The 14,757-nt window shown below is 33.0% G+C and overlaps 1 protein-coding gene and 1 long non-coding RNA gene across 2 annotated transcripts; both read left to right on the top strand.

Moving 5' to 3' along the window:
• The first annotated feature begins 487 nt into the window (after positions 1 to 487).
• Positions 488 to 5,281, top strand: LOC142533369 (uncharacterized). Its single transcript, XR_012816735.1, has 2 exons — positions 488 to 2,717; positions 2,783 to 5,281. It is a non-coding gene; the product is annotated as an uncharacterized LOC142533369 (long non-coding RNA).
• Positions 5,282 to 7,468: 2,187 nt separating this feature from the next.
• Positions 7,469 to 9,962, top strand: LOC142532889 (putative flavin-containing monooxygenase 1). The gene is made up of 5 exons (XM_075639423.1): positions 7,469 to 8,071; positions 8,161 to 8,398; positions 8,492 to 8,658; positions 8,824 to 9,173; positions 9,492 to 9,962. Exons 1-5 carry the CDS (start codon positions 7,589 to 7,591, stop codon positions 9,835 to 9,837), a joined length of 1,584 nt encoding a protein of 527 aa, XP_075495538.1. The 5' UTR covers positions 7,469 to 7,588; the 3' UTR covers positions 9,838 to 9,962.
• The last annotated feature ends 4,795 nt before the right edge of the window (positions 9,963 to 14,757 follow it).

Below are 14,757 nucleotides of genomic sequence, written 5' to 3'. Positions count from 1 at the left end.
ATGGGTACTTGATGGACCTGTCTTTTATTTGGGCTAGGGATGACCCAAGAAAGGTGGGGTCCATCTATGAGATATCAGGGCCGATAGTTTTTTTTGGGAGCTAAACTTGTGCCGATGGTATTTAAAGCGAAAATTAGTTTTCGCAGCCCTAAACTTGTGCCGATGGTTTTTTGGGGCCAAGCAAATTTTTCAAGACAACAAAGAAGAATAAAGAACGAGAAAGGGTTTGAGAAAAATGGCGAGTAGGAAAGGGAAGAAAAAATATGGCGAGAAGGAAAGCGTGATTGTTACGGAAGACGAGCTCCAGCGGGAAGGGGAAGGGGGAGGCGACGCATTTAGATTTAGGATTTAAAAAAAAAAATTATAATTTTTTTTAACATTTAAAAAAATTATTAATAATTGAAAAAGGATAAAAATTACAAAATTGATGAAAGAGAGTATAAATGAATTTGGAGTTTGGTCACTATTAAAACACAACAAAATTAGATGGAGACTGAATTATGTACGTAGTTGTCACCAATTTCTGTGCCAGAGAGCTGCAGAACTCTCTCTCGTTTCTTTTTGAGGTTCGATGTGAGGTGGTCTCCTATCAAGGGATAGGTTCTTCTCCTGGTTCTTAATCCAGGTAGTTTCCTAGCAATGGGTCGGGAAGAAATATTACGGCGGTTAAACCTTTGAAGTTATCAGCAGGATGTCAGGGGGAACCGGTGATTACGTCGGAGGATATGACATCAATAGGGAAACAACGGTTGGAATCTTACCTGATGGGTAAGGTGTTTTCCTCTAAACATCTAGGGTTCAGATGCTACGCATTTACAGGTAAAGAAACAGGTAAAGATCGTGGTAACTGAGGAATAATTATTTCTCTTGGATTTCGCTTCTGTAGCAGATCGACGTCATACTTTAATGGATGGTCCTTGGAATTTCTTCAAGGATCTGCTGGTTTTCCAAATTGCGATGGGTCTTCAAGAATCTGTCGACATGGTATTTGATGAAATGCCCATTTGGGTTCAATGCCACAACGTACCAGTAGCCTTCTTGCACGCACCTATCTTGAGGACTATTGGCGCGAAAATTGTCAGGGTTTTGGAGGTAGACACAGGGGAAAATAGGAAATGTACTGGTAGATATGCTTGTATCAGGATCTCTTTGGATATCACCAAACCGCTGCAACATAGTGTTTGGGTTAAACCAGATAACTCTCCGGAGGAAGTATGTATCATTCTACTATATGAAAGGTTACCAAATTTTTGTTTCCAGTGTGGGAAACTTGGTCACGTGCAACGTGAATGTGATTGGCACGAAGGGGAGGAGATAACATTCAAGCTGGATAACTGGCTAAGAGCACCCTCTGGGTTTGGGGATTGGAAATCATGTACCTTGAAGAATCTAAGCCTTTATATCAATGATTCGCCTCCTGTATCCTCTCATGAAGCGGATGGATTAAATGACGTGGAGGCATTGACTAGATCACCCCCGAATCCAGTAGGCACTAAGTTTTCTCGAGGAAGCAGCGAGATGGATGAAATGTGGTGGTTTCTACTGCCTTTCCGAAGCTAATAGACTCCATCCTGAGATAGAATCTTCAGCCTCTACCATGGAGCTGATTCATGGGGAAGCCAATGATTTAGAAGTTGGGACGATGGTAGATCCTAATTTACAAAAGAAAAAATAATAGCGGTTGGCAAGGGATAAGAGCCATGATGGTAAAATCGGATATTGGTCTCTCTTCAAATAATGGCAAGAGAGGATTATCTAACCAAGATAATCACTCCGTAGTAGCATAACGAGCCAAACCATTTCAGGTGTATGATGAGGAAGGTGTTATTGGAACGGCGGCGGCTGTGGTATAGCCCCGCTGAGAACTATGAGTTGCTTGGTTTGAAATGCACGGGGGCTTGGGAACCAACATGCAATCTGTGATATGCAGCATCTCATTGACACAAGACACCCATCTTTACTTTTTATGTTTGAAACTAAACTTTCCGCCTTCCAATGTTGGGGGTGGTCCAGTATGTTCCAATTTGATGGTACATTTGTGGTGGACAATCAAAGGAGAAGTGGAGGTCTTATACTTATGTGGCACAGTCCTTTAGTGGTGAACATTCAATCATTTTCCTATGGCCATATAGATTGCATTGTAACTCATGGTGCAAAGCGATGGTGACATGGTGTTTTACTAGTTTTTGTGGAAATCCAATTGCAGCTCAACACACCCATTCTTGGATACTTCTTAAAAGGCTTGCTGGTATTCCCGAACTCAAATTATTGTAGTTGGAGGAGCCTTTAATGAAATCTTATTCGACTCGGAAAAAAGTGGAGGAATACCTAGAGGTGTTTCTTAATTATCTGACTTCTTGGATAGTCTGGCGAATTGTGGCGCAAGGGATTTGAAACACAAAGGGGACTCGTTTACTTGGTGGTGCAACTGATGACAAGGTGAAGATCTCATTTTAGCCCGCCTAGAGCTTGACAGCCTCATGAACTCTTCTGGAATAAAAAAAGTAACTTCTCTCGTATACCGGAGGTGGAGTGAAAAATTTAAAAGCTTTCATATCAGGAGGAATTTTTTTGGAATCAGAGATCTCGAGTAAATTGGTTGAAGCATGGGGACCGTTATTCAAAATTCTTTCATGCCACTGCCTCAACCCGACGAAAAACGAACTTGATCAAGGGATTAATGAATTTGAATGTTGAGTGGTGTACTGAAATTCAAGGTATGGCAGGCATTACTAGTGAACATTTTGCCTCTCTCTTCTCCTCATCTAATATTTTACCATAGGATATCTCGATGGTGTTGGATTTCTCTGATCCAGTGGTGGGATAGCACATGAATAACATTCTTTGCGCACCCTTTAACGAAGATGAGGTTAGAAGGGCAGTGTTCGATATGCACCCTTCTAAAGTGCCTGGCCAATGGTTTGCACGGATATTTCGGAGGCAGTCCTATCAATTCTTAATGGGCAGGGGATATCACAGATTGGAATGCGAGTCTTATCACTCTTATCCCTAAAGCTAAGAGCCGGTGTGTTTGAAGGATTTTCGCCCTATTAGCCTTTGTAACACATACTACAAAATTGTTTCTCGTATGATTGCTAATCGGTTCAGTCCTATTCTAGATCAGATTATTGATTCGTTTCAAAGTGATTTTATTCCTAGAAGATTAATTCTTGAAAATGTGTAGGTTATGAATGCATGCATTGGATATGCAACAACCGCAAGAATGAGTCCAGTTTTGCGGCACTTAAACTAGATATGAGTAAGGCCTACTATAGAGTCGAATGGCGTTTTCTAAAGACAATGATGCTGAAATTGGACTTCACAGCGGATTGGGTAAATTTGATTATGAGATCTGTTACCACAGTGTCGTATTCTTCCCGTGTTAATGACTCCATATTTGGTACAATTCATCCCAAAAGAGGACTAAGGCAAGAAGATCCCCTTTCCCCATATTTATTTGTTCCATGTGCTCAAGGGCTTTCTAGTATATTTTCTAAAGCGGTGGAAAGAAGGTTGATCAGGGGGATTAAAGTGGCGAATTCTTGCACTGTTATCTCAAATTTGTTTTTTGCGGATGATAGCTTAATCTTTTTCAGGGCGACTAGAGAGGATTGTCTGCAGGTGCATCAGTGTATCAGGATCTAGGAGAGAGCATCAGGGAAGGTGGTGAATTTAGATAAGTCTGCCCTAACTTTCAGCCCTAGCACCTCTACCCAAACGATATCGAAGATTGCAAATTCACTTTCCATAGGGGTGGTTAAGGGGCATGATTTTTACTTCGGGCTGCCTATTTTCTCCCTTAGAAACAAAAGAACGCAGTTTGATTATTTGCAAGAAAGGGTTTAGCAGAAAATTATGGGCTGAACATCTAGATTTTTTCCAAGGGTGGGTGTGAAGTGCTTATAAAATCAGTCTTTCAAGCGATCCCGTCATATGCAATGTCCTGTTTCAAAATTCCAGCATCTCTTTGTCAGAGTAGAAAAATATTTTGCTAATTTTTGTTGGAATCACAATAATATTACAAAAGAATGCATTGGTTGAAATGGAGGAAATTATGTAGACCTAAAGGTGTAGGGGGGCCTTGGGTTTTCGAAACCTCAGTGCTTTCAATAAGGCTTTACTCGCCAAACAAGTGTGAAGAATTATAAATTCTCCTACTCCTTGATGGCGAGAACAATGAAAGGCGGGTATTTTAAATCTTTGGATATTTTGATGGCAGCTTGGAGATCTAATCTTTCTAATGTCTGGCAATCTCTTCTTTGAAGCCGTATTTTGATTAAGAAAGGGTTGTGTAGGAGAGTAGGTAATGGGCATGAGATATTGGCGAGATCGGACCCTTGGATTCCGGGGTTACCATATCACAAGGGCTGTTTGAACCAGATCCATGACAATAACACAAAAGTGGAGCACTTTATTTCGGGGATGGGAAATGGAAAGAGAAAGATGTACGTCAGGCTTTCCCTCCCCATGAAGCTGAAGCAATTTTAGATATCCCACTGAATAGAAAGGCAGCGAAGATTTGAGATTTGGATGGGTAGTAAGGATGGGAAGTATTCGGTTAAAGATGGTTAATCTTTTGTAAACTAAAAGTTGGGCTCCCCCGTCCTCTCAATCGGTACAGCCTGATTTTACTCGGTGGAAATTGGTTTGGAAACTTCCAATCCCGCCAAATTTCGCATCTTCTTGTGGTGTGCATCGAGGGACTGCATCCCTACGGCAATGTGTATTGGGTGTTGGCGTGTCTGGAAAACTATCACAAGCATAATTCGATTTGTGAGGTCCATGGGGAAGACATGCTGCCTTCGACAGAACACTTGTTGAAGCCACCACTGGATTTTAACCTACGGTTGGACGTGGATTCAGGAGTTGATATTAATGGAAACAGATTCAGTGCCGGGATGGTGGTGCGTGATGCACAAGGATTCGTTCGTGGTGCGAAGGCGTCTTTTGTCAGAAACCCAGGCTCGGTTAAAGGAGCGGAGCTTGTCACCATCTGCTGTGGTATGGATTTCTGCCAGAAGATTGGTCTTGTCAATGTTTCTATATTTTCAGACTATGGAAGCAGTTAAGGCTGTGCAAAATCCCGAGGACCTTAGCCCTGAAGGTTCCCTTGGCATTAGAGATTCGATCCTTACTCGAGTCTGCTCCTTTCTTCTCTATTAATCGCACTAGACGACTTGCTAATGGTGCGGCTCACTTATTAGCTCGCAAAACCTTTCTACTATCTTTGAATTTGGAGTGTTTAGATGGTGATGGCCCTAGTTTACTTAACCATATCGTATCTGGAGACTTACTGCATTAATTCAAGATATGTTTTTCCCTTAAAAAAACAAATATATATATATATGTCTGACAATTTCATTCATGTATAAGGTTTACTTGCAAAACAACGAAAATGAAGTCAATTATATTAGACAGAAATGCTATATAAATTAGAGCAAAAGGCAAATGCAAGAAACTACAAAGAAATAAAGAACTAATTCACGTTAGGCGCTGTCCCACCACTTGAAATTTATTTTTGTTTATTTCAATCTTCAAAGTTGATACAATTAGGTGTCGAACCCAAGACACCGTATCAAACATATGACACAAGTTGTTGTAGGCTCTACTACACTTGCAATTCATATTTTGTTAGTTGGTACAAATTAAAATAGTAGTTTTCCAAAATTATGACTGACCGATCGACTTATAACATGAACTAGACTGTGTTGTTCCAATGGATGAATGTCTTTTTGTACTCCGAAGGGCGTAAAACCTTTTTGAACAAATCGTCTTAACGTACGTAAGTAATTGCATTGATATTGTAGATAATCTTGACTAAACTACTTGGTAATTAAGACACAGACATATTTATAATTTCTCCTTGAATTTATTTCCATTGAAGTCAAGTGATTGAGTTATATTTCTTATTGGTCCAGACGAGTGAATTAATATTGACGTTAATTAATTTGTTGAGATCTGTCCTTGAATTCCAAGCATGAGTAGCGAGGTATTGACTTGTTGGAACTGAAAGTCAAAAGCTTATATGTTCACGTGACCATGCCCGGCCCCACATACAAAATCAATTAAGTTGCACATTTAATTCAACAATTTCTTCCCCAACTAAAAATTATATCTCTATTTGGGAGAGATTTAAACACACATTAATACCTTCGAACCCCCAACTGCTTTTCAATTGTCAAAACCATATTCTTATATCGCAACTTGAAAGAAAGCTAATGTTGGTTAGCTAGTCACCATGCATGGATGTGATGGTGATCAATTTGCAGTCTTATTTAACAATTTATTGAATACGTATATACGAATATCGTTTTGTTTTTTTCTTCTTTCCTTAGGTTTTATTATTATTATTATTATTATTTCATTCAAGTTATGCTCATATTAATGATTATATCATAAACATAAATAAAACAGAAAACATACAATAAATTAAAAGATTTATTTCATCTTATTTAACTTAGAAGAAATTAATTTGTGAAACTAATATAGAAACTGATATTCCAGCTTGTGGAGATAAAACCATCACACACGCACACACAGAGTATATCACTCCTAGCTAGAGTATTACTTGATTATCTATTTTAGAGGAGAAACTATTCATCAAATATATATAATGTTGTTGTCGAACCAATTTTTGACAATCGAAAACATAGTTCATTTAGTCTATCTTGTGACATTTATGATCGAAGATAAGTTTTTTTAACATTAACTTCAATAAGATTTTTTCTATTGATGCAATTGTTACTGATATTGTTAACAAAATCTTGCAGACAATATAAGTATTTAGGAATAAACAATTTAGTTTCACCAGACACTGTAACATATATATTACTCATTTTTCATTTATTAAATAGCATCTCATGATCAACTTCGAACATAACCCATCATCATTAATGTCTGAACATCTATCATGACTCGAAAATTGTTGAAACTCCACACATAACTTAATCAAGCTATTAAAGAAACACTATTTAACTTCTTCAAACTCATGAAATACCCAAAACTCCAATGGTATTGTTTAAATTGTTCAAAAAGAACTTGATGACAGTTTGATCAATTATAAACATAATATATTCAATTTGATATTCTTTTTATTTAATATTAAACTTTATTTTTATGAGTAACCAAGATCTATATATATATATATATATATATATATATATAATTAATTAAAAATTTTGGGCTCCCAAGGTCGGACCATGATTCCTCACAGAAGGTCTGGCCCTGCAATCAAATAACTAGTAGAGTACTCTAGCTAGAAGTGATATATATGATTCACCGGTTGATTGACTTGTATATATATTTGAAAAAGTCAAGCTGCGTGTATCCAATTAATTAATATTCCAAGTGTTGATGGTTATCCACACCAACAATATTAATTGTCCTACGTGATCAGTCAACAAATGGTTTCTAAATATTTTATATTTAGAAAAGCTTCATAAATATCAACTTGTTGGCCCGTCGACCCGTAATACTATTCTTCTCCGTGCAAGATAGCTATAAAATTCCAATACCTAGCTAACTATATAATCCAATTAATATCACATGCACAGTACGTAATTATATCGAAAGCCAAGTTTATTGTACAATGGATTCTTCAATAACATTCCAACCCGCAATGAAAGAGAAACAAATAGCCATTATTGGTGCTGGAATCAGCGGGCTGCTTGCCTGTAAACATACCCTGGAAAAGGGCTTTAATCCAATAGTGTTCGAAGCAGGAGACTGTATCGGAGGAGTTTGGTCCAGAACAGTAGAATCAACTAAACTACAATGTCCCAAAGATCACTTTCAGTTTTCAGATTTTCCATGGCCCAATTCCGTAGCCGACATGTTCCCTGATTACAACCAAGTGATGGACTACCTTCAATCTTATGCCCTTCATTTTAATATTATCCCACAAATCAAATTCAACTCTAAAGTCATCAGCATTGACTATATTTTATCATCTGCTGATGAGAAGATGTACCGTTGTTGGAGTATGTGGGGTGGAACCGGCGAGGCATTTTCGCCTAAAGGAAAATGGAATGTCACGGTGGAGGATTCCATGCATCCTATGGATCCATATAAGGTAATAGCAATCATGTTTTTTATCCCCTTTTTCTCGATAATTAATATCAATATTAATAAATGTTTCTGATGAATGAATTAACTTAAAAGGTGTATCAAGTGGATTTTGTGATCCTTTGCATTGGACTGTTTAGTGGTCTTCCGAACATCCCGGACATTCCGATAAGCAAAGGGGTGGCGGGATTTAAGGGACTAGTTCTGCACTCAATGGATTACGCAGCAATGGACAAAATAGAAGCAGCAAAGTTGGTGGAAGGCAAGAGAGTTACTGTTGTTGGTTCCAGGAAATCAGCATTAGATATTGCAACACAAATTGCTAAAACGAATGGTGCCACTGGATTAATTATAAAGTTCTCTTATTATACCCAATATTATCCTACTCCAAATGTTAAATATTTTTTCTGTATATGTATTTTTTCAGGGGCCACGTATCCATGCACATTACTTTTCAGGAGGGTACAGTGGCCAGGTACTGAGATGCTGGTTAGATTCATCTTCAGAAATCTAACCCGATTTTCTGAGCTTATGATCCATAAGCCCGATGAAGGACTTGTCATCTGCTTTCTAGCACTTGTGCTTTCGCCTTTGGTAATTAATTCCTGGCATTATCATACACATGAACTATTTAACTAATTAATTACGATGAGGAGACAAAGTAATTTATATCTGACACAAACTCGATCGAAAAACAAAAAGACAAAGTTTCAATTTCTAACTAAGATTGTAATTCACACAAAACATGCATGGTTTCAGCGTCGGATATTCTCCATACTGGTTGAATGCTACCTCAAGTGGATATATCCATTGAAGAAATACGATATGGTCCCAGACCACACTTTCCTCTCACAGATATATTCCTGTATGTTCACCATGTTGCCTGAAAGCTTCTACAACAGGGTAAATGAACGAAGTCTTGTTTTAAAGAAATCACCTACTTTTTGCTTCTGCGAAAACGGGTTCATCCTAGAAAACGAATCCGATCCTCTGGAGACGGATATCGTTATTCTGGGAACAGGATACAAAGGAGATGAGAAACTCTTAAATATTTTCAGCTCCACTGAATTCAAGAAATTCATTAGGGGAACCCTAGCTCCCTTCTACAGGTAATATACCGAGATTGTCTCACATAAGTGCATTAACTTGGGAAAATTTATAAATCCAGTCATGTTTTTATTTTATTACTGTAAATTGGAAAAAAATTCAATTTTAGTCACCAATGACGTTGACATGACATTTCATATATCACCAACATTCCAAGTCATGTCAACAATTAATGTCTTCACATCTGGACACCAGAAAAATGACTAAAAGTCATACATACTAGACTTTAATCAAATTTTGACTACGACAAAAGACAAAACAAGAGACGAATTTTGTAGTTTCTTTTTTTCTTATCAAATCTTGTATGTATAAATACACAGGGAATGCATTCATCCAAGAATTCCACAGTTAGCAATAGTGGGATACTCAGAGAGCCCGGCTACTATATTTTCGTTCGAGATGCGAAGCAAATGGATCGCACATTTTCTTGACGGTAAATTCAGGTTGCCGTCCATTCAAAAAATGGAGGATAACGTGAATAAATGGGAAAAAAATGGGCGACGCTACGGTGGAAACAACTACAGAAGGGAGTGTGCTGGTGTGCTGCTGCCGATACACTGCAATGACGAGATATCTATGGATATAGGAGCCAATCCTAAGAGGAAGAAGTGGTTTTTTCCGGAATTTTTCTCTCCTTATCACCCTTTCGATTATGCCGGTTTATGAAAATGAAAACAACGTCCAAATTAATAATGCGTGTATCGAAAAAAAGTTGTACTCTATATATGTATCATGTATGAAGTTTCATTCATTGTGCAATGCATTTTGTAGTGAGAACAAAGTAGGACATATATTATTAAACTAATTAATCGTTTAAACTCTCTCTTATATTATTAATGTGACATATGACACATGCATGCATGACCAGCTATTCTAATCATATTAGGAAAATTATATTATTAGCACTTATTATTTGTCTCTTAGGTTGCGATTAGATAGAATCTGTATTATGTCTTTGTTTCTGTTTCAAGAATTCTTGAAATTCATTGTATAATGAATCATTTTGCTTAGTATTACTGGCTGATAAACTAAGAAATATTTTGGATTATAAGCATCTGTTTTCCATGTTAACAATAATATTAAGAGGTTTTTCCCTACTAACTCTTTCTCTGTAAGAGGAATCTCCTCTTCCTCGAGAATTCATATCTATAAATAAGATCATTAAGATAAATATTATTGGATCAAGAAATCTGGTAAGTGATTATCTTCACTTTTCTTATAAATAATATCAAAATCAAAAGGAGGTAAATGAGTCTGCCATCTTGCAAACATTTGCTTAGAAACATCATGTTTAAAATCTTTCATAAACATAAATTTTGCAGATTTGCAATCAGTTTTTATAATAAACTTATGATTATATAAATCATCTTGAAATTTTAAAATACATATAACAATAGCTAAGATTTCTTTTGCTACTGTAGAGTAATTTTTCTAGGCATTATTCCATTTCCCAGAATAAAATCTAATGATAAATTCTTGCTTTGTTTTGGAATCTGTTTGTTTTAAAATTCCTCCAAAACTTATATCAGAAGCATCAGTTTCAACAATTTTATCTCATTGGGGATTTGCAAGCATAAGACAATGAAGATTTTTAACTTTTTATTTAATATTTTAAACAGCTTCGGTATGTTTATTTGACCAATGTACATGATTTTTCTTCAATCTATCATATAAGATAACTGAATCATCAATAAGATTTCTTAATATAAAGATAAATATAATTTAAACTTCCTAAAAATCTTTGTAACTATGTTTTATCAGTTATAATATCAGAAAATTTTGAACCAAATTCAATGCTTCTTTGAATAGGAATAATTTTTCTTTTTTCAATCATATGACCAAGAAATCTAATATTAGTTTGAAACAAAATCATTTTGGATTTTGATATAATAAGGACATTTTGAATAACAATATTTTTAAACATATCTAAGTGTTTAAAATGTGTTTCAATATCATTTGAGAATACTAAAATATCATCTATATAAACAATTATAAAATTTCTATAAGAATAAAAAATATCATTTATAATTTGTTGAAATTGTGAATGAGCATTTTTTAAACCAAATGACATTAATGTTCATTCATAATGTCTTATTAGAACATTAAAAGCATTTATATATCTATCGGATTCTTTCATTTGAATATGACAAAATCCTGATTTAAAATTGAATTTGGAAAATAAAATAAAACTGAAAAGTCTATTAATAAATCTTTTTTTATTAGGAATATGATGCCTAATCTATTTTATAACATTATTAAAATGTTTATAATTTATTACTAAACGAGGAACTCCTCTTGCTGCTCAAATTGTTAATTAACATAGAATGCAGTACATGATCAAGGAGATTGACAAGGTGTTATTAAAAATTTTTCTAATAAAGAATGAATTTCATTTTTATATAATTTTAAATATTCAGAATTCATTTGACAAGGACGAGCGTTGTATGAATGTTTTTTTTCCTCAAAATTCTCTTCATATGGAAAAAAAATAATATGCTTCTTACGATTCCTAAAAACATTTGGAAGATCATTACATATTTCTAATGAAAATTTATTATAAATGAATTTAATATTTTTCTGTAATTTAGGATTTTGTAATTTATCATCTACACTTAAACGTTTTATTTCTTCTTTTAAAGAACTGATTTTAAAAGTTTTTATATGAATCTTTTCTTGTAATTCATTTAGGATTCTATAAACATGTTTAGTTATAAGCTGAAAAAGATATGATTACCTTGATAGGTTTCTATAATACTTGTTTCATCAACATAAGTTAAAGGATAAATTTAATAAATAAAAAGAAGCCCAAGAATAAATTGACTAGAAATATCTTTGCTAGCAAAAAAACTGGTTAGAATACAGTTTTTATCTTTAGAAATATATACTTTTGGTAATTTATAATTTATTTCTAAAGGTTCTCCTCTACCATGAGAAAGAGAATGAGTGATTTTATAAAAATAATTTGTAGGAAGTAATAATCCTTTTTGTATAACATTTAAATCTGCATCATTATCAATCATAACAATAAAAATTTTCTTATAAGAATTATCGGTTAATAGAGTAATATTAGTATACCATTTCTGAGATATAATCATACTTAAAACAGATAAATGTTTTTTTATTTAGATCATGAAATGAAATATCTTGAAGATTATCAAAACCTTCAGATACTAAATCTTCTTATTATTTTCAATAACTGAAATACAATAATTTAAATTATTGTTATTCTGTTGTAAAACTTTTATTTGTTCTTTAAGATTACTAATCTCTTTAATTAAATCTTGTATAGTAACTGGACTTTGGTTACTATATTTTTTTCTTTAAAAGATTTTTTACTTCTTTCATAGAATAAGCTCGTTCTTGTTTAACAAAATATTATTGCTACTGGTTGACACATTATTCTCCATTTGATCTATGACCGTAGATTTTAAAATTGGATTCTTAATTATTTTAAGAAATTCTAAAATATTAATATTAATTAAAATATTAATATTAAGGTCCTGAAATTGAGACATAAGTTTATAAAAATCATCATTTTTATCATCATTATTACTTAAATGATTTATACAAGATTTTTCTTGTACACAATTATCACATTTTTCTTAATATGAGATAATTGAATTATTATATGTAATTTCTTCTGAATCATATAATTCTGAAATATTTTCAGATTCACTGCTATAATCAGAATTCTTATTTGAATCCATTATTATTTTGAATAATGTTTCTTTTAGATTCTCATCAATATCTAATTTATTAATTTTTGTTTGAGCACAAAATTGATTGGCATAATGTCCAGGTTTTTTACATTTTCTACAAATAATAAATTTATTTTATATTTTTCTGCTTTCGTGATTCACGGCTTTTTTTTTTCTTTTCTTTTTTCTATCTTTTGTGGCTATCAGACAAATGTCTTTTCTTTCTATAAAGTTTATCTTTTTTATCGTTAATCCATACCAAATTGATCACAAAATTTACCTAATTTTTTTCTCAAGTAAATTATGTCTTTTTATTTGATTATTTAATTTTAATTCATTACAGATATCTAAACCCTCTTGAATGGAAGTACTTATTAACTTACCATAAGTATAATTTTCATATAGAATGTATATGTCATCTTTTCTTAATACTTTTCTAATTATTTCAGTAAAAAAAAGGTAAATCATCTATAAATTTAGGTTTCCAAAAAATATTATTACAGTCTGATATATCATTTATACAAGATAAAAAAATATCTTTATACCATCTAAAATCTGTAAGCGTTTTGCATTTTAGATTACTTAATAAAGTAAGAATTTGTTCACCATTATCTGTGAATCTACCAGTAAAATATTCAATCATTTTCATTATAAGAGAATAAACTGCATTCTCTATATGAATATTATTCTCAGTTTTATTTTTGTATAAAATATCATCTTTATGATATTAATTTAAATAATTATCTCACCAACCTTTAAGTTGACCAGTAAAACCTGCTATAACCATTCTAGCAATATTCTAATCATGATTGCCTGAAGTTTTAGACATAGTACTATACATAAATATTCTATGAGCAGTATTATAAATTTGCTTGTCGCTAAAACCATCAATATTCCATTCATAAATACTTTTCTCATTATAGTTATTCGAAAAAATGTATTCTTGTTCTTCAAAAAAACATCCATAGGGGTATGTCTATCATAATAATATTTGGTTTGAGTAGGTTTATCTGCCCATTTTATTTTATTAATATCTTCATCAGAAGAATTTTTAATATTTTCAGACTCTTCATTAAGAGTATTTAAATTAAGATGTTTAAAATTTTCTTCTAATAATTTTTTATATCAGAAACAAAAGATTCAAATTTAAAATATTTTATTTCTGGAGGGGATTGTATAGAAGTTGACGCAATAGAAACAATATTAGTTTCTTATTTAATTATTTTGTATATAAATATCAGGTTTAATATGATTGATTCCTATAGTAATTTTATCTATGCGATTTTGGGAGAAATAATTTCTTCTCCTATTATAGTAAGATACATATTTGTGTAATTCTATTTTTCAAGTATCTGATTAATATGTTTAATAGATATCTGTAACATATCATTATCAAATAAATTTGAAAAAGCAGTAAAATTTAAAATTTTATTATTATTTTCTATAATAAAAGATTGACGCGGAGAATAAACAGATTTTTGAATCTGTCCAGAAGAAAGTTTATAATTTCTTTCAAGAAAGAAATGTAATCTATAATAAATGTTTTAAAAAACCGAAGAACAAACTGTATTAATTTATTTTGACTTTCGCAGAACTTGTAAAATTTTGTAACAATATGTTCAAACTCTTGTTTACAGAAACTTTTAAAATACCATTCTCTGAAAGATACTCATTTGGGTTGATAAAATTTTGTATTGATCATCGCTCTAGCACGAAATCCTTTAATAAAATCAATTTTTAATTTTGTATCTATTAAATAGTAAAATTTATTTCTGAAGCTGTTGCAGTTTCTCTAACTTTTTGAAAATTACTTTAATGAATAATATTATTTTTATTTATGATTAAATATTCTACTGTATCTTTTATAGAAGATTCAATTTTCTTCTCT

This window comes from Primulina tabacum, chromosome 18, assembly GCF_025594145.1.
Source record: "Primulina tabacum isolate GXHZ01 chromosome 18, ASM2559414v2, whole genome shotgun sequence".
In the NCBI taxonomy this organism is placed as follows: domain Eukaryota; kingdom Viridiplantae; phylum Streptophyta; class Magnoliopsida; order Lamiales; family Gesneriaceae; genus Primulina; species Primulina tabacum.
Note: the sequence above shows the minus strand (reverse complement) of the source record. Positions and strands in the feature narration are given on the sequence as shown.

Bases quoted from the DNA above. Each gene is read 5' to 3' on its own strand.
- LOC142532889 (XM_075639423.1), top strand. From the start codon at position 7,589: ATGGATTCTTCAATAACATTCCAACCCGCAATGAAAGAGAAACAAATA. The intron at 8,399-8,491 runs GTGCCACTGGAT...GTATTTTTTCAG, and splicing joins ACAAATTGCTAAAACGAATG to GGGCCACGTATCCATGCACA. The intron at 8,659-8,823 runs GTAATTAATTCC...GCATGGTTTCAG, and splicing joins CACTTGTGCTTTCGCCTTTG to CGTCGGATATTCTCCATACT.